The 27,992-nt window shown below is 41.9% G+C and overlaps 1 protein-coding gene across 4 annotated transcripts; it reads right to left on the bottom strand.

The window, feature by feature from the left end:
- Positions 1-5,865: 5,865 nt before the first annotated feature.
- Positions 5,866-25,858, bottom strand: OSGIN1 (oxidative stress induced growth inhibitor 1). Of its 4 annotated transcripts, none has more exons than XM_071757006.1 (7): positions 25,818-25,858; positions 24,566-24,674; positions 12,332-12,434; positions 9,799-9,935; positions 9,299-9,490; positions 8,876-8,967; positions 5,866-8,247 (listed from the first exon to the last, which is right to left on the bottom strand). In XM_071757006.1, exons 3-7 carry the CDS (start codon positions 12,414-12,416, stop codon positions 7,254-7,256), a joined length of 1,500 nt encoding a protein of 499 aa, XP_071613107.1. In that variant the 5' UTR covers positions 12,417-12,434; positions 24,566-24,674; positions 25,818-25,858; the 3' UTR covers positions 5,866-7,253. The 4 variants fall into 4 exon arrangements, with proteins under 4 accessions (XP_071613107.1, XP_071613108.1, XP_071613106.1 ...); XM_071757007.1 differs by lacking the exons at positions 24,566-24,674; positions 25,818-25,858 and adding exons at positions 15,548-15,871; positions 16,492-16,625; XM_071757005.1 differs by lacking the exons at positions 24,566-24,674; positions 25,818-25,858 and adding exons at positions 15,548-15,819; positions 16,492-16,607.
- Between the last annotated feature and the right edge of the window lie 2,134 nt (positions 25,859-27,992).

The raw sequence follows: 27,992 nt of genomic DNA, 5'->3' as shown, positions 1-27,992 counted from the left end.
TGTGTCTGAGGTCCTGCTGTAAATTCCCTCATCAAACAGGGGTTGCTGTCACTGTTTCTAATAAAATCTTTCCAAAGGTCTTCCAGCTCTATGTAAAGCAGATGGAGGATTTTAAAGGTTTTGTTTTCAGGGGAGAAAACCATGTGGTTATTACACATTTGATTGGGTCAATATACTGCAGAGATTGCTTTAACACTTTGCCTTGAGCTGTTTTAGTCATTCTCCAGCCAGGAAAAAAAATACTGCTGGTTATTCACACTCCTGAGAAGTCTCTTTTGCTTAAACTCTGTGAAAGTGCAACACAGGGGAGGAGTAGGAGGTGGGGGGTGAGGTGCACTTTTGCAAATAGGTTACTTCAGGCAGTGCCAACCATGTGTAATTCATTCATATGAAACCCTGTCTTTCCCTCTCACTACTTATGTATCTTACAGCTCATTGATTGCCATAATTTCCTGGGCAACTGCCAGAGATGCTGTGACAAGAGCAGTATTTACAGGAAAACTGTTCCAGCAATCTCTTTTGAAAGGGAGTTTGGTAAACAGGTGCTGGAAAGGGCTCTGGGAAAACTTGGATTGCAACATCTGAGCTTGGAATCCATACTTCCACTACAGCACACAGGATGGGCCTACACCATCCTTCCCAACCAGCTGCAGAAAAACTGCTGTGTAGGGATACTCTGGGTCTTCCTTGCATTTTCCACATGCAGGTTGGTCCCTGCTGATCCTTCCCCACCCTCATGGCCCACACAGAAACCCCCAGATGTTGTGGGGAGGGCTGCCAGCTGTGGGCAGGGGTGCCACTCATCACCTTGGGGAAAGTGTTCCCACTGCACACCCCACCCACAAAGCTGGTCAGAAACATTGGCTGTGAAATCCCCCTAGGCAAAAGCCACAACATGGCAGCATCTCCTGCTTTTCCCTGTTCAAAACAATAAATTCAGCGCTGGGATCCCAGCAACCAAATTGAAAAAGGAGAAGAAGAAGAAAACTCAGCTGCACAGCACAAGGGATTCATGTGGCATAAACTCCCCAGCAGTACAAATCTGCTTAGAAATCACATTGCTAAGTTAACTTTATGCAACTTGTCCCACACTGGATGGGGCTTGGAGCATCCTGGTCTAGTGAGCAGTGTCCCTGGCCATTCAGAGGGTTAAAGATGATCTTTAAGATCCCTTCCAACTCGAAGCATTTGATGCTTCTATGCTTTATTCATCTTTTTTGCAGCCACTGATGCAGCTGGGGAAGACAAACCTCTCCCAGCCCTCCATTACACCATGTCCATCATGCATATCCCTTTCCTCCCAGCTGGGCACAGTCCCTGTGTCCCCTTTGGTCTCTCCCAGGATGCCCTCAGAGGGATGGGCTGACTCTGGCACAGCCTGGGGACCTCCTGGCACTGCTGCCATGGGGGCACCTGCACTCAGCATCTTGCCACTTTAAACTCCCTTTATTACTCCGGAAAAACACTAAAGATTTTTTTTTTTTTCTGACACACAAATCCCATGGCTTCTTCAACTGAAAGATCAATTGGTTGGTTTTGAAAGCTACCTCTGAGACCTCTGCTGACTTGGAGTTATGGTAATACTGGATGACTCAGGCACTCATGCCAAGTTGCAAATGAGGTTTGCTCTGCTGGGCCAGCTCTCAAAAGGAATTAACATTTTAGGCCTGAAATTGTCTCTGTGGTCTCATAAAAAAGCACAGCTTTCCTGTTTTCCTATTTCTTTACCATTAAAGGAATGATTTCGTCGTGCCCTTTGTTTGTCCTCTGGTTAAATTTTACTTCCCTGGCAAAAGCTTCAGTGGAGACTTATCCAATATAATATCAAAAAAATCTGCACTTCATTGTCAGCAGTAACTTTACACTCTCACAACCCCAGCTGATCATCCCTCCCTTGCAGTTACCACTATTTCAGTGAGCAATTCCCCTCTGACCTGGCTCTGCTCTAACCCCTGGGTCAACCCAGCTCAGTTTACCCCCAGGGAGAGCTGGGCTGGAATCAAACACCCCAGCTCAGCCTTCATTGTGCCTTTTGCAGCTCTGTCCCAGTTCCTAAAGATGGTTGCTGGGGTTATTTCACCAGCCCCTTCCCTTCCAGGGAGACGGAGATGTGGAAATTTCCCTGCAGCAGGGGGAATATCTTAAATAAACAGTGCTTGTGATGCCAGCTTGGGAGCAGAGCCTCACTCCCCCTGCGTGCATGTGTGCTGCCTGGCTTGGGGTTCCCCTCCTTTCCCTCTTTCCCAGCTTGCTGTGGCACAGCCATAAAATCAGGCGGAATCCTCAAAAGCCCTTCCAAGGAAAAAATTGGGAAGGAAAACCAAAATCCTTTCAGCTTTTTCTTCTGCAAAAAGCTCCCGGGAGCTGCTGCTCTGACCCTCCTCACACAGGCACCTGTATTTATTAGCAGGTCCTGCTGCTTCTCAGAGCATGGCTGTGCGTGGTTGTCCTTGGGGAATGAAGGGCACAGTTCATACAGACACAGCCAGAAATGCTGGGAGATGTTTTCCTTCCCACACCAGAGCACAATCTCTCAGCAGAGGATCTAGGTTTGGTCTTGGCCCTCAGGGCTTGGTCTCCAGGAATGGCAAAGAAATCTCCTCCTGAACAGAAGATCCACACAGCATTGCAGCCTCTGGCAGAGCTCAGGATCCAACCAACAACAGCCGCAAACTTTGCCCACCCTTTTCTTACTTCCCACTTAGTCACTCTCTAGCCAGGAGTTTGCTTGGACCCTCGTGGCTTAATTCAGAGCCCTGGAGGCAGATTTTACCCCTGGAGCCTCCAGGCTTTGCTCCAGCTTGAAACCCCTTCTGCTGGACGAGCCCTCCCCTCTACCTCCCAGGTGCTCCCCAGTTTTGAGCAGCTTAGCCCAGCCTCAGATGCTCTCTGCTAGCAGTGATGTGCTGGCTGTGGGGCTGCCCACAGATATCTGTGTTTCACAAGTAAAGTAGGTTGATTTAAGCCATCACCATTTGCAATAGTCTGGCAGCTCCTTCAGGGTCTTTGTAATGCTGAGACTGACACAATCATCTGACTTGCAACAGTCCTAATGCTCAGTAAACCTTTAAAATAATATGGTTGGGCCAAGATGGGGCTGGATTTAGCCCTGAGCTCAAACAGAGAAGCATGGCCAAGAAAAGGGAATTGCTGACCAAACAGAGAGGTTTCTGAGAATCATCTGAGAATCATTTACTGAAATAATTTCAATCCAGATGACGTGTAAAAGATAGCTCTTTTTAAAAAGAGGGTATCCTTCCCTTCATTTAAGAAGCAAAAGCTCACAACAGACATGCTCTGATGCCTCCTCAGTCTTTCACCAAAGGAAAAAGTAGAAGCAGAAAGTTGGGATGTTCATTGCATAATAGAAGGGACCTGAGTTTAGACTTGCACCATCAGTTCTGCCACACCTGCCAGCATGTTTACTTCAAGTACATCAGATTTGACTACAAGACTAGCACAATAAAATAATAAACCTCCACAATTATCTTTTTTTTTTCTTCTTTTTTTTCTATTTTTATCCTTTTTGTTAAACTTCAAATCTTTGTTTCTAGTCTGGGTGTGTAATTTTTCATTGTTCCTGGCAAGTGCCAGAGGGCTGCATGAGTTTGTTCTGCAAAGACACAAACTGGGGACTGATCAGTTCAGAAAAGAAGCCAAAGGAGGCTTTGCAGCCCTGAAGGGTGGAAAACGTGTGCCCAACATGCAGCCCTTCTTGTGTTGGGCCTCAGCAGCTGCCAGAGTCTGAATAAAAATAAAATTGCCCTATCCAAGTTGAGCAGAGCAGGGAATTGCTTGAGGCTTCCCACACTGACCTGCTCTGATCACTGGGCCTGCAGAAGGTTCTGACTGGGCAGAATGGAGAGGACACCAAAAGAGTTGCAGTGGACAGAGAAACAAAGGAAAGCGGTGCCCAGTTTCAAACAGGCAACTAACTCACCAAGAGAATCACATTCAGTGATGGAAATGGTGGTGGAAGCATTCAGCATCTCACCTGGCAAAGCTGCATCATTCCCCCCAGGGGTGCACAACGTGTAGAAAGCCCATGAGGAAACAGTTTTTCTTCCCTGGTGCCACCACATGCTGCAGGTCAAGGTTACAATTCATGGGTGAATCCCACAAGAAACAAATCTGGTATTTGTTGACTCTGGTGGCTGATGTTTTGGAACAATAATTCTTATGTCTCCCTGGATACAGAGAATAGAATGGCAGCTTGGATTAGCACCACCCAACCATGCCCTGAGGACTTCTTGTTGATGAGACAACCACTGCCTCTGATCCCACATCTCTCAGGGGAAAGGTGTGGGCTATTTTCTAAGCATCAGTTGTGAAGAACCCTTTCCCTTTCCAGTCCTACATGGGGCAGGCAATCAGCTTAGATCTCTTGGAAAAGAAAGCTTGTTATACTGTCAAAAGTCACCCACACTCACCCTCCACAGGCACAGCCTCCTGTCCTGGTTAGGAGCTCCTCAGTGCAGGGCAAATTAAATCACAGGAACAACAGAAGATAAGGAGTGATCAGCATGAAGGCCAGGCTGGATGGGCCACCAGATCTAGTGGAAGGTGTCCCTGCCCATGCAGGAACATTGGAACCGGATGATCTCTAAGGCCCCTTCCAACCCAAATCATTCTATGAATGCTGTGACTTTGACATCAAAAATAGGAAAAGCAACCTTCCACCTGACACCAATCCTACCCTGTTTTCCCCAGCATGCTCTGATCCTCCTTGGTTTTTTTGTGATGGCCTTTGGCTTTTGTTCTTTTAATTTTCTTTTAATGCAAGAGTTTGACACCTGGCCTAAAATGGTATTTTTAGAAATGTTAACATTGACCATTATTTTTTTTCCAGGATAAGTTAGATGTAAGGTATGAACAGCCCAATCCTGTGCTACTAGGGACCTGGTCTGGAGGAACATGGAGTGGGGCAAAAAGAGTACCAGCTCATTTCTCTCCTGGGGAGTACTAGAAACATGTAAGAAGGCAAAGAACTGCATTATCTATACTCAGAAATCCCCATATTACCAGATTGAGAGGAACAACTACCACATTATTGACAGCAATGGTGCCAAAAAGATCCCTAGGGGCACCATCCCTCTGGCCAGTGAGCAATTAATTACACAGACCAGGAAATTCATCCACACCACCCCTCTGCACCCACAAAATCTTGAGGACCACCTAGTTCCAGGCTTCAGAGAAGAATGAGGATTGTTTTTAATACATCAAGCCAGACTCATCTTAGAGCTGTACAATTTAAAAAAAAAAAATCAACCCAAGAGGCAATAAATCAGTTGCAATGGGGACACTACAACAATTTAAGAAAATAGTCCATAATTCTCAAAGGTGGTCAAACACTAAATGGTGCAATGCAATATTAACAGTGCAATCTCTTATCCTTGGAGATACTCAAAAGCTTTCTCCACCAGGGCACTGAGCAACCTGGTCCTACTTCAAAGCCTGCACTATTTTAGTGAGGTTGGACCAGAGACCTTTCTGATCTAAAATGTCTTATTTACTGGACTAGGCCATGATTTGGGATTAGAAGACATTAGGTAACAGGAAAGAGATCCAAAATGCCCTAGGCATGGCAAGAAAATCCCTGGCAATCAGCTCACTTTGGTATTGTGAGTTAGCTTCACAAGAGATAACTGCCAAAGCACCCCACAAAGGTTCTTCATCCTACTGGAAAGGAGATGCACAGAAATGAAATCCTTAGTATTGTCCTCCTAGGGAGGGGAACAGTGCAGGATTCAGCAGGCACATCAAACCACATCCCAGTTCTTGCTTAGGAAGTTGATGAAGAACAGTTCATTAGATCTTCTCTGGGTTACAGATTCAAAGGCAGAGCTAAGAAAAAAGCACATATGATGAAAACTCTGAAATCAATTTATTGAAAAGTTTCATTAAAGAACAGTCTGTGAAAAAAAAAAAAAAAAATCAAGTGTGATACAGCAACAGCACAGAGAAGCACCTTATACATCTCAACTTGAGGTTGGTTTTACCAACAGCCACCATCTGCACATACTCAGCTTTCCAGAGATATATATCACATCCTCTCATGTCAGTGAGTTTCAGTGCACCACAGGGAGCAGAGCCTATATTTACATTAAACTTATTTAATGTAAATAAGCTAAGACACACATTTTTCCTGTGAGAGTATGAAAGACCCTGTAGCCTGTCAAGAGTGCTGTTTGCAACCTAAGGCACCATTCCCACCCACCCCACTGCATTCAAAACACTGAAAAAGCCTGTAGCAAAGTAGTTTGTCAATAAAAATCTTTTAGAAAACCAGTATAAAAAACCTGCTAAATATAGCATAAGATTATCAAAGAGAGACTGTGCCATTTCTGCTTTACAAAAATAGCGTTATTTGAAAAAAAAATGTTACATTAGAAATTCACACAATATTTAACATATTACATCTTTCTGAAACACTCCATGCAGCTGAAGCCCCATACAGTACCCAGGCAATTAGAAGACAAACCAGTAGCTCCCCTTAAGTTCTGCTGTCTCAACAGGAGCTGCCAAGAATTGGGCCATCACAGTTTTAGGATTTAGAAAGTAGAAATCTGCAAGGCAGCAAACCAAGTGTTTTAAATCAGCACCATTCCTTCTCAAGAAGGAGGGGAAAAAATACAATCACAGGAATCTTTTAGTTAAAAAAGGTACTTGTATATTACTTGTTTCTGGTGTCAGTGAGACAAGAGTTTTGACCATTTGCTATGTCTGATTTTATTCAGTGTGCCAGAGGGGCACCTGCAGCATATTTCATTGATTTTTGGTCTAATAAGAATCTACAGGAGCAAATAAACTTAGGTCAGCTTACTTTGGTTCATGAAGAACCACTGTAAGAAGATTAACAGACACAGGGCTGTCTGTCAGCCTGCTGTCTGGAAAAATTGATTGCTCCCCAATTCAGTTTTCAGGAACCTGGAAGGTATTGCATAGAAAAGCACTCACTCTTCTCACCCCTCACTTTTCCAGGCACAAGGTTCAAAGTCCCTGCAGCCCTCATACACATCTATGCAGGAAAGGAGGTGAAGTCCCAGGTACTGCTGTGTGTGGAATCCACTCTGCATTTGGTGACTTAATCTTCCCCAGTAACTCAGCAAGACTTAGTAACTCTGCATAATCCTGGAGAATACCAAGAGTAGGCTTTACATTTGAGGATAAATCTGATTACTTGCTTGTCTAAGAAACCAGCAGTAACCCATTCAGACACAGATAGCATAGAGATTTTTTTTTTTTTTTTTTAATTAGGGGGGATTTTTGTTTGCTTTCTTTAACAGAGAGCTGGCAGCAGCCAGAGCCCCTCCCTGTACAAAACGAACAAAGTTATCTCCAGCCAGAGGTCCTAGGGCATACAGCCCTTTCTCCTGAGTACATTCATAGGTGAATGGGTCAACATCTATGGGATTCCTCTTTGGATTGACTGGTTGGTCACTGTCCATTGCCAAGTCAATGCCATTATTTGGCAGAAAGGAGAGGTTGGGGTTTGAGCCTGTTAGAACAAGAGCCATGGAAACTTTATACACTTTCTGGTAGCCATCCTTATCTTGAAGGATACATTTCTTGTCCTTGCCAAAGGATAGCACATGGTGTTCAGGAAGGCTAATGTAACACTCATAAGGCCCAGCACAAGCAGCTGACTGTTCTTTCATCATTTGGTAGACTTTGTGGTATTCAGGGTACATCATTTTGGGGAGCTGGTTAAAAATAAGACCTGGATCACTGACTCGTCTCCGAAAAACGTGGATTACTGGAATATTGCAATGGTGAGCAAAAAGAATTGCATCAGCAGCTGTCAGACCAGCACCAACAATCAAGACTGGATCTGACATGATGCCAATGCTGTTGTTCTTCACTGCTTCTTCTAGGGCAGACAGCTGGTGATGGACATAGGAAAGGTTCTCTCCTTTGACCCCCAGCCAAGTAGGGCTATCATATGTGCCTGTAGCTAAGACCACATTCTCTGCATAGATGGAGAAGGGCTCTTTGTCACCTTCCACAGTTTTGTAAAATCCATCCACCTGAAAGACCTCTGTACTTTTCTCATTGAAGCCCCAGAGTGAATCACTATCCTCCTGCAGATCTTCCTGTGTACAGCTAGAGATGCTCTCTACACTCATTTTCCTCACAGAGGTCACAACAGTACCACATCTGAAGTTCTTCTGCAGTCCTTTCTTCATTACATAGTATTGGTAATATTGAGCAATGTCTTCTGCTGTGGCTCTATTGTTTCTGAGGCCTCTGTAATATAATACAAACAAAGGTCAAGCATCAGTTAAGTATGGGACTGGAATTTCTCCCTTCTTGCACTGAATTTATCCTTAGAGCCATCTATCCTGGCTCTACCAGAGACTTACCTGCTTTCCCTGACTTCAGCAATACAGAACTAACACACTTAGGTCCACAAGTTATTGAAGAGAGGCAGTGTTCTTTAGCATAAATCCCATCCCTTGGAACATGGCTGGTCATTAATCCACTCACATCTTGTTTCTATTCCATTTTTAACTCCTTGACTTTAACTGCTACACATCTCCAGTGCAAAAGTACCTCAGAGACTGCACAATAGCAGAGATGATTACACTTGTCAGCAGTGGACTCAGAAGTCAGATGACTATGTCTTTTCCAAGCTTCATTCAGATCTCTTGGTCACTGATACATCTCCTCAGTCCATCTTGAGAAGGACACATTGCAAGCAGCACTGCAACTTTACCTGAACCCATTCTGCTTTGAGTGACTTTTACTGGGGGGTAGAAGAGTGTCCTCTCTCTCACTGGAATCATTTGTAACAGATATGTAGCTAATTCAAGAATTACACTCCAGATTTCCAAATAACCTCTGGATGTTTGCAGATAATTACATCATATCTTACCTTCTGTTTTGCTTTAGCCAGTCCTCGAATGGGAGATCTGGAAGTCCCATCCATTCCCCTCTGCTCAGGCTAACCACAGAGCCCTCAATAGACTGGAACAAATAACACAGAAAAATTACTTAGTTATTTAATGGGAGAAGTGAAGTGCAGTATTATAATGTTTAATTTCTTTTTGTATTTTTTCAGCAGAGATAATGAAATAATTTATTTCCTCTGATCTGCTGTCATGGACAAAGCCATCCATATTGTCCAAGAAAATTGGAAATATAAATGCCTCTTGTGATTTTTATTTTTTTTTTTTTTTTTTCCTTTTAAGGTTTTGCTTGTCTACACACATAAAATCAAGAATAAGAGGAGTTCAGTCAGTGCATTTGGGTATCTTACAACATGCAGATCTAAGCAGTTAAGCTTCAATTGACATACATGCCAGGCACCTCCAGGAGCATTTCTGCCAAGGACTAGGTGGGGGACAGCTCTGCGAGCCTCGTGCCACCAAGAAAGGACAGATTCTGCTGTTCCACCAAAGTCTGTGTCTGGACGCTGGAGAGTATCAAACAGAAGTGCCACAGGGCTGTCAGATCGTCCCTCCAAGCCCTCAGATAGATATTCCAAATCCTAAGGAGAGACAAAGCAGATGCTGAAAATGCAAGTGCTGCAAGGCAGCAGACTGCTTGTTACATCAGTATTTCCTGTCAGTGGTTTTGGTGTTCTGTGAAGCTCATTTACTGACACACAGACCCTGTTATTTCCCAAGGAAATAACCTCCAAAGATCTTAGCAGCAATGCTGGCATTCCTACAAGGAAGATCTGACCACCTAAATGTACTTTGCTTAAGGCTCATTCTGAAAATTTAAGTAAGGTTATCACTGACAATAAACACCTAGGATGCTTTACTATATTACACTGTTTCTCAGTACACAAACCTGGTCCAAAATGGAGACACCTGGTGCCTCTTCCAGTTTTCTCTGAAGAATGGGATGAGGGTGAAGAGAGTCTTTTTTGAAGTAAGGGATGTAGCCCGACAGCAAATATGACAAACAGATTCCTGAAGGTCCATTCCCTGCAAGAAACACAATGGAGAAGTTATTTATACTTCTGCAGATAGAGCAGCCCTTTGAGGTGGGTTTCTAATAACCAGATCAATTCAAGGATGAGACATTGCTGATCCAGGTTGACCCCTAACTTATTAGCTGGTGTTGGGAAAGTAGCTTTACCCTCTCATGTCCCCTTCTCCTCAGCAGAAGCTGTTTGCATTGCAGTATCTTCATAACTTGCTGCTCAAAGCCATTGAATTAAACAAGCCAAATGTTAACCTCATCTGAAGCTTAAAGTCTCTAACACGCTAACAAATTAAGTTAATGAGCAATAACTTCGGCAAAGGCTTAGAAAGTGGTTACATAGTGACTGAGGGGCTTAGCTCTCCTTAATCCAGGTTTCACACCAGTCCAGAGTGGTTTGTTGTGCACAGGATACAGAGTAAGTCCAGAAAATGAGAGCAACTATTGAAGTGAAGGGTACACAGCTCTGCTCAGTAAATTGCATCTAAGGAACACCCAGCAATAGCAGTTAACAGGTCTTGAGGGCACTTTCTAATGGGAACCAGCCCTACTATGGCACCAGAGGATGTGTGTTAGGGGGAAAAAAGTCTCTCTGCCATGCTAAGACCCCCTTCCAGAATACAGCACTTTGAACAGATTGCTGCATGATTGGACTCCTCCTGCTGACCACCCAACAGCCAGTGGAAAAACTTGTTATATGTGACTTCAAAGCCCAGTGAGAGTAGCTCAGGGGAAGTTTTCACATGGCTGTTCTCAAGTGCATTTAATATTTTACAGTGCCTGCATCACTCGGTGTCAGCCTCCCCGGGGGCTGGGATTTGCTGCTCACCACTACATGACCAAACTTCATGCCAGAATGATGATGCAGGGAGGAGAGCAGTGGGGACACTGTAGGCTGTGTTGACACAGTGCCCGTGCTGCCTGCGTGAGCAACTGGGGCAAAGGCTGCTTCTTGGGGATTTGAGACCAGGGAGGCTCAGGCTGGAAAGATAAGAGCAAGCTGAGCTATGTGGAGGGCAGGACGTGCCACAGCTGGGGCCAAAGTCTGCTGTGCTGGGCCAGGATCCACAGCAGCAGGAGGTCAGTGTTTGGAATATTCCACTTGCAGAACAGTTATCCAAAATCAACAGCAACAGATATTAAAACCAAACTAAACTGCAGCTAGAGTAAACTATAGCACCCTTCAGCTTACTCCTTTGCTTTAGGAAGTTCAAGTAAAGACCCATTTCAAGCTTCATCAGAGTGCACAACACTCAGGGACACACACAGAGGACCTGGTCTGAACCACACACACTTAAGTTTGATACACATGGTCACGACCACAGATCCTTCTGGGGCTCACACTATTCTAGAAAGCAACTGCTTTCATCAGGCTGCCAGCACAGCAAGGAGTCCTTCTCAGAGTAGGGCCTGGGGAAGCAGCTGAAACCTTTGCAGAGTGTCCAGCTGCAGTGAAACACCTTTAGCAACACCCTCTCAATGCACATCTTGTGAAACACCTTTAGCAACACCCTCTCAATGCACATCTTCACACTGGTGCTTGAGACACTGGGTGTATAGGTGCACTGGGGATTAACAGAAGGGCTCACACAAAGGCTCATACAACTGGTCAGTACCAAGTTACTCTCAGCCTAGAACCTGTTGACAGAAGTGCCCTTGTCAAACTTGCTGTTTGCAAGGATGAAGTATAGATTTATGCAGTGCACTAACTTTGGATTAGCTCTCTTGGGGGCTATAAATTAAATGACAGATAAGGAAGGAACCCAGCTATGCAAAGCATTTCAACATGTACTAAGATGCAGGCATTGGTCCCTGTTCCTTCAAAAAAAGCTCATGATCAGTCACTGAGGGAAAAGCACTGACACCGCAACTTCTGCTTTGCTCCAAGAATCACCCCACATTACCAACCTCCCCTCTTGCAAGAGAGATAAGACAGTTAGTACATAACCTATTTTCTAAACTGGGAAAAAACACAGCTTTCTACCATTCTATTAAATCTGTATAAATCACAGCAAGCTGGTTAACTATCTGTAGTGAAAAGGTTTTTAATCCCTCCAAATATCCAGCAGATATTTATAAGTAATAATAATAACTTATAAATTTGTAATTTATAAATATCCTGAGAAAAAACATGAACTGATGCCCAAAAGGCTAGCAGTTTTTCTATTAAAAAGAGGTATGTGTTTCAGTTTGTCAAACACCTGGTTCTCCACTTCCCACAACTCTTAAGTCTTTCTCTTAGTACTGGAGAAAGCTTGGCTGTCAGGAAAAGCAGGCAGAAACAGTGGCCAGGCATTTCTGGTTTGACTAAGAACACATGAAACAAAAGCTGAAGACAGCATGTCCAAAACAACAGCAGCTCTACAGAAAAATGCAACACTGGCAGGAGAAAACTTACCTATGATTACAACAGGCAGTGGCTTGAACCCACTCCTACTGTGGGGTCTGTTGAACAATGCATACATCTTCCTGTCAGGAAGCATTTAGGTCCTGGAGATTACCTGTTAAAAAAAAAAAAAAAAAGTTCTGAAGTATTTACCTTTTTTGACAAAACACACTTTTTGATAGCCTACAAACCCAGTTTGATCTGAAGTATTACCCTTGCATTGCAGACTAAATTACACTTCCACACTCAGGACAGGCCTGCTTGTCTTTTTCTCCACCTGCTCCCAAAACAGGAGAATGATTCTCTGAATACACCATAAAAAAAGAGAGAGAGAGAGAGAACTTATCTTTTTCTTCCACACAAATTCCAGGCCCTCTAGAACATCTGCCAACTTCAATAACCCTGACTACAGCCACTGATGTGTTGCTGCTTGTTAAAGAAAACTTCCCTTCTGCCCATACTGTTTAGAAAAATAGTATTGCCATGATTACCATGGACCACGAATGCTTTGCACTTTCTGAAACAACTTGTGCATTTATTGATAAGCAGAGCAAGCCTCACTCAAGACTTCTGGCCAAAGACTGGAAATGTCTTGGCTGCATTGTTAAATACATGCTATTCCATTACTAAGGGGTTTTTGAGAAGTGCTTGTTTAGCTCCTGATCCTTCTCCATTTTCCAGGAAATAGAGAGTTCTAGATCTAAACAAGTAAATAAAAACAAGTTTTTAAATAAAGTATACAACAAATCTATTTTGAAGGCTAAGGAGTCATTAGAGTGGAAGCTGCAAAACTTATCTGACTGTTGTGCAGATGTTCATTGAACAGTGAAACAGTTTTCTGCCATCCCTGCAGGAACCCTACAGTGTCAAATAATGATTTAGTAAGTGTCCAGGGAATTCAACTATACTGTCACTAATCTAGAGAAGTTTAAGTTATTTTTACCACAGTAAAAGTGTAATTTTCAAAATTCATCATGAGCTTTCAAGATACTCTACAGAGAACAAAGTCTTTTCTAAAAAACATGACTCTGATTTTGGAAAGCTAAGTAAAAATTCACTGAATGGCATTATTTTGTTCAGCAGGGCATGCTCTCCACACCCTTTTCAAGTGCAGAAAGATCTTTGGCAAACACAGAGCACACTCCCAGAAGGGCTGGCACATCACTGCCTTTGACACAGGTATTGTAGCAAATGCCATCCTATAAGTGTAATGCTCCACTTTAAGCCCAACATTTACATCACAGACAACTACAGCAACACAGTAAAACCTTGGTGGCTGAATGAGCAGTCAGAAAACCAGAGGTGAGTTTAGGATTTGCAAAATCCTGGCCTTAAGGAAGAGTCTTGTAAGTGCATTTGCCTGCATGTAAGAATTCTCATGTATCAGTATGCAGCCATCACTGGCAAGCTATTCCATGAGGACTGGGTTCATCCAAGCAGAGGAACATAGTTTCCATGTTGAATTTAAAACTAGCAGCTTTGTCCACATTTTTGGATCACAGTTCAGTAACACTGGTGGCTATTACCTCTTACTTAAGCATTTAATACTCATGCATTTTACCTAACAGGGCAAGAACCACTTAAGGCATCATGCTTTCCAATTGAAGTCATTTCAAGCATCTAGTTTTGAAGAAGCAGGTTCCCAGTTTCACTGGGACTGGAAGGTAGATGCATACACCCCAGAAGTTGAACATTTCAACCTGTTAGTGTCCATACAGAGCCACGGATCAACCCCTCAAGGCTTACTCAACTCTGTCCTGGTAGTTGCAGGAGCACAGCTTTCCTGCCAAAGTACTTCCCCCAGTTTTGCCACATGAACCAAAACCTGCACCACCTTCAGCAGACTGTGGTTTAAATTTACCCCCAAATAATTCCCTACCACAAAGCTCCAGAGTTGCAAATGGTAGAATTCAGCACTAGTACCCTGCAACAGCCAGAGGAAAAGGAAATGATCAGTAAGGTATTCCCTTCAAACCAGCTAAATTATAGGAACTATCTGAAAGTTAGCAGAGGTTTCTTCTCCATGAAAACAAATCCCCTCTCCACAGGTGTATTACAGAAGGAGACAAGTTCTTATTAATTTTTCCTAACACAAAGTCCACATCTTATTTCTGAGCAATGACTGGGGGTCTGGAAGAGGGAAACAAAATCTCTAGAAGCCATCTTGCAGCTTTCTGCTCCATAACACACTGCAGCAGCATGCACAGAAAGTCTGTGTGCACTCTGTAGACAGCAGTAACCCTGCAACACCCTTGGGATCCTTGCTGGAAGACAGGACTGCTGAACCAACCCAGTACAGCACACAGCAATAGCTCCAGGAGAGCAGCAAAGCCAACATATAAATAAGGAGCCTGCAAGCTTATTTGTAAGACTTGGGCATGAAGTCATCCTGCTGTGTGCCAGCATTTGTCTGGGGGAGCCTAAAGGCAACAAAAAAAGGCACAAAATGGCACAAGTTAGCCTGGCAGTCCTGTTTGCTACAAGGGAAGGTTGCCTTGCCTGCTGGCCATTGCACTGTACCACCCCACCCTGATAGAGAGCAAAGCCAGCAGGCACAGGCTCAGTGATAACACTCTCCTCACTTCACACTCCTCCTCCATCCTGTACCTTCTGACACACAAAAAATGAGCATTTGCCTGAATTAAACCAAACCCTAATGACTAGAGAAGCACAACTGTTACCCTGATGAAATACTAGATCCATGCACCTTTCCCAAAGTTTTGTCACTGGCCAAGTCTATCAACATAATACAAACCATTAGAGATGCTCCTGCTCATCCTAGCATGTCTCTGCAAATGGGAGAACTCCCCTCCACACCCTGTGGCTACTATGACTATATTTATTTATTTATTTATTTATTTATTTTAAAGTAGAAAGTGAGCCAGATGCTGAACCTGTTTATAGCCATCCCCATCCTGGAGGCTAAATGTTTAACTTCTGAGGGTAAAAATGAGTTCAGAGCATCTCAGGCAATTCATTTTCAGGTCAAATGTTCACTTTTCCTCCTGTTAGAAGTCAAGGTAGCTTATTTTAAATGATTTGTTGGCAATTTTAGAATCAAGAGACCACACACACCTCAGTAAACTGTGCAGTTCATAGAGTGTAGCAAATGAAAGCCTGAAGAGGCTATTGGAAAGCATACTGGAAGCTCATTTCAAATCTACACAGAACTAGTTAGTCACAAGATAAAGTCTGAGCTGGGAAGAAACCCAAGACCACTCTTCTCACCCTCCCTTCATGTAAAGTTGGCTGCTGGGCACTCACCCTTGGTCACCTTAGTGACACTGATCCCTCTGTTGGCTCCTGCTTTAGGCTTCCTACTTTAAATGGTTGTTACTTTATTCATTCAGAAGCATGCTGTGAGCTCTACATTTTATCTCCTTGCTGCTTCCAAAGCATTTTGCTGTCTATGTGATGTTACATAATTGTTCTGGCTTGGAAAAGCACTGGGCTCATTCTTGGCCAAACTCCACCTCCCTTTCTGACACAGCCTGCAGGGACTATAAACTCAGAGTCGGTCAGTGTGGCCCCCAGCAGGTCCAGGCTGCACAACTGAAACAGGTTTTAAGTGAATAAAAAAAATATCAAAGATGCATTTAGCAACACAGTGGCACTAAAAGATCTTTAGCAGAAATAAAAAGCCAAGTTATATCAGCCACTTGCAAGTACCTCTCCCTGTAGCATAACTGAGACTTTTGCTGAAGTAAGGACCACCAGGTATGGTCTGTACAGCAGGAGAGTTCAAGAGAGCAGTGCAGTCAGTCCATATAAATAATGGAAGAGGCTGAAGGAGCTACCATGACACTCAGGTTTAAATGAGAACATAAATGCAACAGTTTTCTCCAGATTCTTTTCTTCATCGACCCATTCACTTAACCAATAGTTTTAAAACTTTAATTCATGAGTGCTTTTAAAAAACAGATCACTCAACAGCTTTTACATTTTATACTTGCCTGCAAGTATCAGGAGTTTGTTTTGCCCCCCTCCACATGGATTATCACATGTGTAACATGACAGACCAGTTACCTCAAACACAATTAAAGTATGTGGAAAAAAAATTCACCTTTATGGTACCAAAAGGACACATTCCTAGAAACTTCCCTGTGATATTCAGAAAGGAATGTCAGAGGACACCAGACAGAGCACTCTACATTTAATTATAACCCTCTTACCTTTAGCAGCAGGTCAGATGAGAAGCAGTATCTTCCAGAAAATGCCTGTTCCCACAGGAAAGCCACCCAAACTATAAACCTTGAATCCTGCCTCTCCTCTAGGACTGCTGCTTAAATACAGTAAGGGAGCAGTAAGAGAGGAGAGGAGGGGCTGAAAGGAATAGAGGCGGGGCAAGGAAAAGACTTCTAAGCATGAGTCAGCAGGAATAGTTCGTTTCCCTGCTTGTGAATGAATGATGCAGTGCTCTTCTTAGTAATGCTCAGCTGACTACAGAAAAAGCAAACTTATAGCAGCCATGCATGGCAGAAGTCCTGCATTGAACAGAGAGCCTCATTTTTGATGCTCAGAGTAAATTAAAGACCTGAGACTTTTGTGAAATGCAAAGCTTCCTGTGGTAGAACTGAGTTTTCCCTGTATTTTGAAGAAAACCTGCTAGTTACCATTGCAGGTGGGAATAGATGTGGTAAGATGTGTGCTTGCTTTACAATTACTGACCTTTTTGGCCACGAGAGAACAAGCAAATGTGATGACTTTCCTTGCCCTTTGGACAGTCTGTGGTTTAGTTTTACTGTCAGATACAGTGGATCTGAAAAATACAGACTTCAGTTTATATTTTTTCTTGATAAGATAAAGTCTTATAAACCTGTTGCACAGTAGACACAAAATTGCTTCCTATGGACCTCACAACATACCAGGATTTTCATCCCAGTTATTTTACTCAATTCAGGGGAGCAATCAATCAGGCCTCCTAAATTTAAAGTGCCCTTCACAAATGAAATAAATTTGTGCCAAAATGTTCAGTTCAAGTAGTAAGTGCTGCATATTCTTATCTTTGAGGCCACCTATTTTGAAACCCCACTCTCCAGGGAATCAGGAAGACTGCAGAGAGTTAAGAGGCATACTTTGAACCATGTGATAGAACAGATAAAAACATTGTGAGAAGGACTTCTATAATCTCATGACCCACATCAAAGTAGGACACTTCATAAGCTATTTTCGTTCCACCATAATAAGTTGTTTCAATAAATTTGAAGCCAATGTTTCACTCAAGATGTAGCTAAGAGTGATGCCCCTGAAAATGACTCAATAAATGCTTGTCAGACTGAGGGGTGGTCTGTTTCAAATTGTCTCTGGGACCTCATCCAAGGTAGCACATTCAAAGAGCTCTTAAATAATTCATACTGGTTTTCTGACAGGAGCAAAGGCTTTTTTATGCATTATTCAGGTACTTATTGGCAGGTTAAAAAAATGTACCTATATCAGTCAAGGAAAAACTATGCTTTCAGAAAAACTGAAGTATTTGTTTGTTCAGATGATTTAAGATTGTCCTGTTACTAAGTTTTTCAAAAACTATCCTAAATTTTTGCAGTGTTATATGTCAAACATTTTAGACCAAAGATGTCCAAATACAGACCTCCTGATACATAGATCCAAGAGGAAACATATGGCAGTTTGGCAGGTTTTATAAGCAGGAAGATCAGGAATGCTTCCTAGACATGCAGACCTGCTGAAATAAAATTGTCCTCTATATCAAAAGAGACCCTCTCTATTTCTCACCTGAATCCCTAGTACCTCTGCAAATAAAACCAAGATGTCTTCTCAAAACTACAAGCTCTATCATATCATTGCACACAGTACAACTCTCACAGGAAAATCTTAATACACAAAAATAACCTGCTGTCCTTTAGTTGCTTGTACAGTTAGACCATTGAAGACAGAAATCTGGGGGCTTTTTTTCCCACAGATACCCAAACACATCAGGTGCAATGTGTATTAATGTTACTGTTTCTCCAGTGGATCTTGTCTGGAAACAAATAATTCAGCCCAACGCTTTCTCTGTGGGAACTTTCCAGAAGAGGAAGCAATTGTGCAATCTGCACTTGGCCCAGCAGCCAGCCTTTGACCTACAAATTTATGAGATTCACCAAGGTTTTCTTCCTGATTTATTGTAGTCAGTATTATTCAGATTAGTTAAGTGCCCCCCCCCCCAGAAAAAAAGTTTATATATAGATTTCCAGCATGACTTTGCAGTCTGTTCACAGCTGCCAACAGCATGCAGTTGGCTGGCAATACCAGCTTCTTGCTTTGCACAAACTGTCTAAAACATTTTCTTGGTACACAGATTTAAGGATTCTTAGAGGGGGTTCAGGTTTTTAGAGAAAAAAAAGGTCCTCAAAACCACTGGAGTCTGTAGGCTCATTTGTTGACGTGTATCACTCTACATTCTAGCTGAGATCTGAGGAATCCACGTTGCTTCTCACACAAGGTACAAACAGATGTGACAGTGGAAACTATTCACTGAAATGAATCATTTGCAAGGGCTTCTCCTCTGTTCTTTAAACTTTTTCCTTTTAAAAAATAAAAAGTAAAGCTTAGTTCTTAATGAACACTATCCAGAAAACAGATACTAGGATCTGTTAGTATCCAAATGGTCTAGCAAAAACAAAATAATACTTTTGCAGTAGCTTGTGAAAAAAATTCTTTCTTTAAAAAAGAAGTTGTTGCTTTTTTCTTAACAAGAGACCCATGACATTAAGAACTTGTCTTCAGATAACATAAAGGATCAATTTGTCTGGGTCAATCTTTGGATCAATCTTTGTCTTTACAAGCACAGGGCACAGGAGTAGAGTACCAAATTTGCTTTAATGTGAATGAGCCTCACCCATAATATAGTGATAAGTGAATCATCCCATATCAGTGTACAGGGAGGAATTCAAAACATTGCACCACTCATCACTCCCTGCCTGAGAAGGTTTTGGCCTGCATTCTGCCTTACTCTGCAGTTCACAGTACCAGCAATCCTGGGTGCATTTGTTGCAAAGGTCACTTTGTTTCCCTCTAGGTAAGCCATGATACAGTTCTCCGAACCAAAGTAAATTGATGCTATGTTTTACCAAGGTAAATTTTGAAGAATATTCCAAGAAACACAGACAGGGCCTCAGCACTGTTCTGAGCAAGCATTTTGCACCTGAACCACTGCCAATTGCAAGAACTTTCCTGTTACTAATTGACTTGTTGCTTCAGGCCATTCAATTCTAGTCATCCATGTCCTACTTTCACAACCTGCCATCCCCTGATTTGGGGGACCTTCAGAAGTAACATCCCTCTGGTGTCAGAATTCATTGCTGTTACCTCTGCTGACAACTCAGAGCAGAATGTTTCTTACAGTGTCTCTCAAGCCTCCACTTCCCATGTTTAGCCAAAATTAAGCTATACCATCACTCTAGGCCAAATTACCATGGCCTATTGCATTGTTTCACACATTAGAACTTCATGTTGTGCTGTTTTTTCCTAATTAGAGAAGCACTCCCATGGTGATCCTCGTGCTTTGATGTTTCTTTCACTTAAGGTAAACACACACACAAAAAAATCATCATATTTTCTATTTAAGGGAAGATGAAGTGCTTCACCTATTCAACCTGTATGGATCATTTAATCCAAGGCAAAAAAATCTCAAATTCAAGCATTAGGGGACCTGACCAAGTATTTTGGTTCTATATGATCTCCATGCAGCACCAGAAACCCAGCATGATTCTGCTGCCACCAAAAAGCATCTCCAAACTTTTTCATACAGGAAAACTTCCACTTACAAAACTCTATGCCAGCTTATCCACCAAAACTGGAACTCACAAATATCATGTCAATAAATAATTTGACATCAATACTGGAACGTTTCACCTGCCTCTTTTTGCTTCAACTAAAAGGCCCCACATTTATCACCAACACCATAACCTGGACCCTCATCATCAATATGCTCCCTGTAGATGTCCTGGCATCCTCCAAATCAGAAGATGCAAGCTATGACCATGCCATCTGACAGCAGGTGGATCTCTGAAGTACATTATTTGCTCTGCTATGTTAAAAAGGTTAAAAAAAACATGGAGTTGCCCAGATAACTTCTAGGCTTGACAGAAAAAGCAGCTTAGGCCCCTTTGCAAGTTTAACACCCAGTTCTCCTCCCACTTCTAGTTCTGAATTCCTATGTGTGGCTGTGCTTTCACATGGCTTCCCCTAAAGAAAGATCTGGCTCAGCACATGTGCCCTACTTTCCCTGTATGTCTGTCAAGGCTGTACCCACCCTGCATTCATATTACTTTTTGCAGTGTTTAGGCAGCTGGGCCTAAAGGGAGTGAAATGAAGGTTCCCAGCACCCATTTGTTATTCAAAGGAATGCTGACCTCCCAGGCAAAAAAATGAAACAGTTTTGTACCAGTAACTTAGAAAATTGTTTGAGGAAAGCTAAACACAAAGCCTTATATTTTCCTGAAAGTATTTTTAAAAAGTGAATTTTGCTTTTTCTTGCTCTCAACTCATTACATTTAAATCATTCTCTGTTCTAAGAGGGTTGTCTTCCTAAATCAATTAGAGCAAACCAAAGATTTTCACCAGTATGCACTGTCAATAGGCATCAAGCAATTCCACCACTGTGTTTTGAAAACACCTGCTTAGAAATAAACTTCAGAAGGCAAGAATCAATCATACTACCCAGAAAGGTCACAAAGCTCTCTACTGTCTGCATTCATGCTGCCATATCTCTGGCTATTCTGAAGTTAAGACCTGTGTGGGCACTCCAGTGCATACCAAGAATGCCATTTTGGGAGATCCCACATCTCTATCCAGGCTACAGGAACCATGGTGGAGAGCATTAGTGGAGATCTAGCTAGTCTGTAGAAAGACAACCTGAAAAAGATGCTCCCAGCAAGTACAAAGTAGCCCACTGGAGTGGAAAACCACAGCAGAAATCTAGGAAAAATACAGTCACTGGGTTGACGTGTGAAGGATCTGTGTAGAGAAGACGTGCAGAGTGCTGGGGGACATTTCCTTGGTCTCCCTTAAATGGGCCAGGATCACTGTTTTTTCCTCCAGTGAATATGTGGGGATTAGAGCCAAATCCAGTCTGTTTTCAGTATCCCAGCACATGTGCTTCCTTTCCAAAACCAGCAGGGTGCAAAGATAGGCAGTTCTCAGACTTTAGGGACTACACCCATGCCTGTTTCCCAAAACCTAGCAGATTCCTTGTTCAGATTCCTTGCTCAGCTCAAATTCACTGCACTCAGACATCCACCATGATCTCAACATTCATGTGGTTTGGGGAAAAAGTAAACACTTTCCTTTCAAATAAACTGCAGCTATGACCTAATTAACGATTAAACTGCACGTGAAGCTGGTAAGGAATGTTCCTCTTATCTTAATGTCAACATATTCATTAATATTTACATGAGTTCAGGATAGGTAGATCATTTGAAGACACAGCCTGTAGTCTCTACCATCTTACAGTTCATGTTACTTTCTTTTAACCTGTACTGGAATTTGGCAACTAATAGCTTAATATAATATCTGCTGTATCATATTATGATGTGCCAGACTCAGCAAGTGTATGTCCAAAAGAAGAAAATATCCCACAAAAGTCAACCCTCACAGTTTCTTGATTGGAATGACCAACAGAGAAGAAACCTTGAGGTAGGAGGTACAGCCCAGCTATGAGTACTGTACATGTTTTCTGTACAGATTTTCCCTCAAGGCAAAACAGTGACTTTCAAATACAATTGGGCAATTCAAAACTGGAAAAGGAACATGTACTGCAATGCACTTAATTAAATAGCACACAATTTCATAAAGAGACCTGCAGAAAGCCTTTGGATATTCATGGATTCATTTCCTTACCACAGCTTAAGCCATTTTGCAGCTCTTTAACATAACTTTGAAATTCTTTTATTTTATCAAGAATCACCTACAATAAAGAATTGAGTAGCAGCTAAGGGCATCCCCAGCTTACACAGCCAACATCATTGATAACCTCAGAGAAAAATAAGCATTTCTGCAGCAGAGCACAATAGTTCAGCTGCATTTAGAACAGTTATCCCACAACTTCCCATTCTCAGGGTTTATTTTCACCCTCTCAAGCAGCTAATAATGACTATCAGATCCACGTCACCAGTCCTAATGTTCCTGACTTGCAACATTTTATTCCTGCTGTAACTTAAAAAAGCCTCTGGGAAATTAAGACATTTAGCATGCAACTCCCTTTCTCTTAATAGGTTTCTCAGGCACACTGAAAGATCAGCTGGTCAAACATTTTTTTCTTAGACTCCAGTTTCCCCTCACAGTAGCAGCATGTGCTGAAACCCTGACGACTAGGAGTGAAATTTAAAGTCCCTTGGAACACTTTCACATAAAACTAGACAAACTGGTATCTGTTCCAAAGACAATCTTTTAACTCAGTCACAGTATAAGAGTAATGCATGAAAGAGTAACAGAATTATTTCATAGGTCAAAGTTTCTCACCTGCAATTGATAGCTTTGTTTCTAGACTAGTTTGAGGATGGAACACAAAAGGAGCTGTCTGCAGCAAAATAGAAGGTGCTACTTTGAAAGAAATGCATATATTTCAGGGTCATTTCTTGGTTTATGAACATATAAAATACTCTTTATGAACTCCGAAAAGATTTGGCACAGTGAATTTTCAGGAAAGAAAGAGACACGATTTCTGCACAAGAAAAGCCATTCAATAACCAATTCCCCAACCCATTTGTTTTAGAAATACCTAGTGATTTCTTTAATTCTATATTTAGCTGGCAGCCATTCCTTTTTAGCACATGTCAAAGCTTAAAGCTGAGCATAGCTCAAAGAAACTTGCTTCAGTAGGAAGAATTACCTTTCACTATATCTGTTCAGTCTCTAACAGAACAAGAACCAAAACTGCTTGAAGATTTTTTCCAAGTTGCTTTATTGGAGGAAATTTCACTAAAGGCATCTTCCTTGCTTCTCCTTCCCAGTTATTTTACCAGCAGCTTATTATTGCTGTTTCAGGTGTATTGTTTTGCTTGAATTACTTTGGGTTTGGAGTCTTTCCTTCCCCCAACCCACATTCCACATGTTTTCTGAGTGTGTCTACCAATCAGCTATTTCTGTACTAAAGATGAAAGACTCTGTATTATTCTTGCTAATAATTATTCCAGAGGGAAAAATAACTTATCTATAATCCACTCACATTTTCAGCAGCCATCAGAACAGCTGCAGCATCCCCCAGATTTTCTGTTTTTTTCCACAGAGAAACTGGTCCAAGAAAGGATGAAAAAGAGAAGGTGTTTCTGGTTCCCTAGTGAATTTTTGTTTGGATTGTGACAATACTAAGTTTGTATCATCACAAAAAACCTCGACCAAGGTGCCTGAAGACTGCAATGTTAACTGACCCTTTACCTCAAGGCTGAAGCCATGCAGCAGAGTTGTGATAATGAAGCACCTGACTTCCTCTGCTTATCAGCCCAGAGCAAGATGTACTCAGCAGGGTAGAATGGTGTGGCACCAAGGTGATCAGAAGCATGAGCTGCCTTTGATACCTGTTCCCTGCAAGCTCTGACCAGGGTGTTATCTAAAGCCTTTGTGTGCACTGTTGACACCCTGAAGGTTAACATGTAAAGCTATTCTGCCATGTCACAGGGAGCCAGGCCCTTGTCTCTGCTCTGTTGCAGATTACAGTGCCTGAACACACAAAACAAACAAAAAATATCCCTCTTCACATCTCTTAACTCTATATACTTCTGTTCCATTCCTCTCAGTCTTCTTAGTCCCAATACAGAACCTTTCCATACCTTTTATCAAGCTGGTTTGCCTCCTCTAGACCTTCTCCAGATCTCTCACATGCTGAGATGAGAAAAACAGCACAATGTCCAGGGAGCACAGATGAACCACAGCTTTCTGCAGCAGCCTTCTGGTTTGGGCTCCATCCTTTCCTAGCACTTGATTTGCTTTATTACCTGTAAGCACTGACCTGACTGTTCACAGGACTATTTTTCATTACCTTAAATTCAAGTTCAAGTTAATCCCTACTCTGACTGAGCTTCTTCCCTCGACCTGTGCCAGAATGCAAGGCAACACATAGGAATTGGGCAAAAGTGAACATGACAGTAAAGGAGCATTGCACAGATTGTTCTTTAAACTGATGCAGTCACCCACATGCCTGACAAAAAGCTAAGTGGAAAACCTTGGAGACTCTCTGGGTACTTCTTGCTCACAAAGAAACCTCAACAAAATAACCAAAAAGCAATTGTGTAGGAGGAAGTTTGTTCTCACCTTCTACCTCAGGAGGGAGGTGGCCTTAGGTAAACACCTAAGGAAGCACAAAGAACTCATATTGCACTCCATTGCCTGGTCTGATCTTTATCTGTTCTTATTCTCTCACCTGGAAAAAAACCATACATGAAGGGCTTATGCAAAGTCAGTCCAAGGTTTGCCTCAGAAGTTACTGCTATTCACACAGATTTAAAAGAGACAAAGTACACACACAGAGAGTGAACATACTGAAGCCTTAACTAATCTGGAAGAGACACAATGGATGTTAAGCAGCACCAAGGTAACCAAGCAACACTTCTAAAGTGCTCCCTGCCTTTTCTGCAACCAGGAAACACAGAGAAGGCTGCTGAGACTGAGAGCTCCAAATCTTCCGCATGCCTGCTACCTACACTGCAATATTAAACATCTTTTTCATGCAGGCTTGCTGGAAAAAAACCAGCTCGTTCTGCTGACCTTCCTGTCAGTTCTGCTTCCCTGCTTCAGGCCAACAATCTCAGCATACAACAAAGTCACTGCTGCCCTGTGTAAATCTCCACCTTCTCTTCATTCTTGTCTCCCTGCAACCTTTCTGTACCCTTTTCTCTACTCCTAAAGGGCCCAGTCAATTATGCTAAAAGCTTTTTTCATAGTGCCTGACAGAAAAGCCAGCAAGACATTCAGAAATATCTCAGCAGCAGCAATAAACCATGAGCTGGTTGTCAATTTGCTCAAGTTTGATGACCCTGACATGGTAAACTATAACAGAAACCTTCATTCCTAGATTTCTGGCACTCAGCAATCATTGTAAAGTCAGTGCCTCTGAAAAAATAAAGTTGCACATCCTGCCATGGATATGTTCTGTGACACTCAGGAATTCAGGTGCTTGACCAAAAGCACTTGAGCATGCTGACTGGTACTGCAAAATGCAAATCTAAACACTTGGTGGGCCTTAAAAATTTTACCAGAGACTTATTTGTAGCAGAAAAATGATTGAGACTTCAGAGCTAAGAACAGAGTTTCTGGACAAATATCTTCTACTGAGAGTACTGTTTAGAGGTTTTAGGTTCACTGGAAAACATGTAGTAATTTCCGTTGTACTTAACTATTATGACATTTTAACACCTATAAAGTAAATTTTATTTCTTCACTTACACAATCTTAAAAATAAAAATAAAAAAAAATCCCAAAATTCAAATTTAAGATTAGAATGCCAAGGAATGTAACATGCTTCACCCCATTCTAAAAGAAATTTTTATTTTCTCACATTACTTACCAAAGCCACTGCCATCAGTGTACATTGGTACACCTGACACTCCATTCAACTCTTCTCTTCACCTGCAGATAAGAATATCAACTATTATTACAATGATATTGGGACATAAATTGCACTTCCTATAAACTTAGAATGGTAACAAAAACTACCACTGTCAAAAGACAATGTTGCATTACTTTCCTTTTCTATTTTGTGGACTTTCATTTGAATTTGAGCACACATGAGATTACAAAAGAGCAGCTGCATTCATGGTTAAGGGCAGACATACAGTGCAGAAATTTTGCTGAGGAAAGAATGTGTTTCAGTGCTTAGAATCCCCAAGTTCTTTATTGAAGCAAAGCTTTACACTTCAGGTCAAATGTTAGGGCAGTGATCTTAGAGATGGGACAAAAGGAGCTTTAGCAAAATAGTTTGAGTTACATTCAGCTATCCCTTTGATTTTTAATTTTTTTTTTCACAGGTGTTAATACAAACTATTACTATGGAACATAACTGTGAATTTTTGGGGGGGTTTTTTGTTTCACATAAAACCTTATTGCAGGATTCTGAGTACCACTCAGCTCTGGGATGCTTTTGAACCTCAGAAGAGGTTCAGTATCAAGTTTTGCTGGTTTTCTCCCTGATCTGTCACTTGGGAAAGAATAAACAAACTTGTTCTGCTACCAGAGTACTGGTGTTAGTCTTGGAACACCATTAAAAGTCAGTGTCATTACAAAGCTTTGTTCTGAGACTCCACTCAAACGTTGCACTGTTCATCACAAAAACACAAAAGTGTAGTAGAAAAAATATAAATGAGTGGCACATAAATGAACATATATATATAATGACAGGAATCCTCTTACAAAACAATAGGAGAATTTCATAATACAAGGTAAGACTCTAACCTTAGCAGGCTGTCAGCCTGTCACATATGTATCACATAGGTGTGATCAGGTGTCAACTAAGTGTTTTCAGTCTTCTCAGGACACACAAAAAGTTTACAGAGATTAAGTTTCTGCTTAGTGATTGCCACACCAAAGCCAAGGAGTGAACCCAGATCTCCTGGCCTGTGCTTTGGCTACAGGGTTACTCTAGCACAAGAATCATGATGATTTCTTGATGTGCTACAAGAGAACAACTCATTTCACACCTTGGTGCCTGATCACCAATATTGAGCAACATTAAGAAGTGCTGAAACTTCCTAATACAGACTCAGTGATTTCAATAGTTACTTACAGCACCAATTCATTTTTCATGATAGAACTTGATCCCCCAGGAATGGATTGACATGTGCATGCTGTGTATATGTTGTTTTTTTTTAACCCAAGATGGCTCTGCAGTCTCCCAAGCAATGCAGCCTCCTTTAGCACAACCATGCACTGCTCAGGTGTGTTCTGCTGCAAAAAGACATCTCTTCCATTCCAGTTTGCTAAACCCTTCAGCATTCCCAGGATATTGTAGCAGTCATTATTGCTGAGCCCTCCCAACAATTCCTGTGGAATTGTCAGGAACTGCCTGACTTGTATATTCCTGCATCTTTGCAGCTACATTATTTTTCAGTTTCACATGTTCTGCCATTCCAACAGAAATTTTGCATGTTTTCCAATATAGAAGCATTGATTTTCTAATACATATGTGTATAACTAAACCAAGCAGCCTATTACAGCAGCTTTATTCAACTTTGTATTAAAACTACTTGTATGCTGCATTTATTCTGGAAGCATGTTTGTCCCACAGGTTCTGATGTTATCTGTAGCCTCTACTGAGAGGTTATTTCCACAAACTTTGGAAGGTCAATTGTTAAACATCTGTCCACTCTCCCCCACTTTTCCCAATCTTCTACAATTAATAATTAACTTAATTTTCTGAGAACTGGACAGCAACCTTACCACCCAAATCATGTCATGTTTCAGATGACTCATACTGCAACTATGCTGCCTCCAAGGGTTTTTTCCCCTACAAAAATTCCTTACTGAAACTTGCTACCAGATGATTTTTTTTTTTTTACTGTTTCTTATTTTTATAGCCAAAAAGCAACATACTTTTCTAAAACTTGCAAAAGATGGCTTCATGCCCTGGTGCAGGTAGAAGCTTGCCAAAAGCAACATGCCAGGAAGCAGAGAGCTTGTGTTTGGGACTCTGTTGGGAAATGAAACAAGTGAGTCAGGCAGAACTCCATATCAAAAGATTCTGACA

This window comes from Heliangelus exortis, chromosome 13, assembly GCF_036169615.1.
Source record: "Heliangelus exortis chromosome 13, bHelExo1.hap1, whole genome shotgun sequence".
NCBI lineage: Eukaryota > Metazoa > Chordata > Aves > Apodiformes > Trochilidae > Heliangelus > Heliangelus exortis.
Note: the sequence above shows the minus strand (reverse complement) of the source record. Positions and strands in the feature narration are given on the sequence as shown.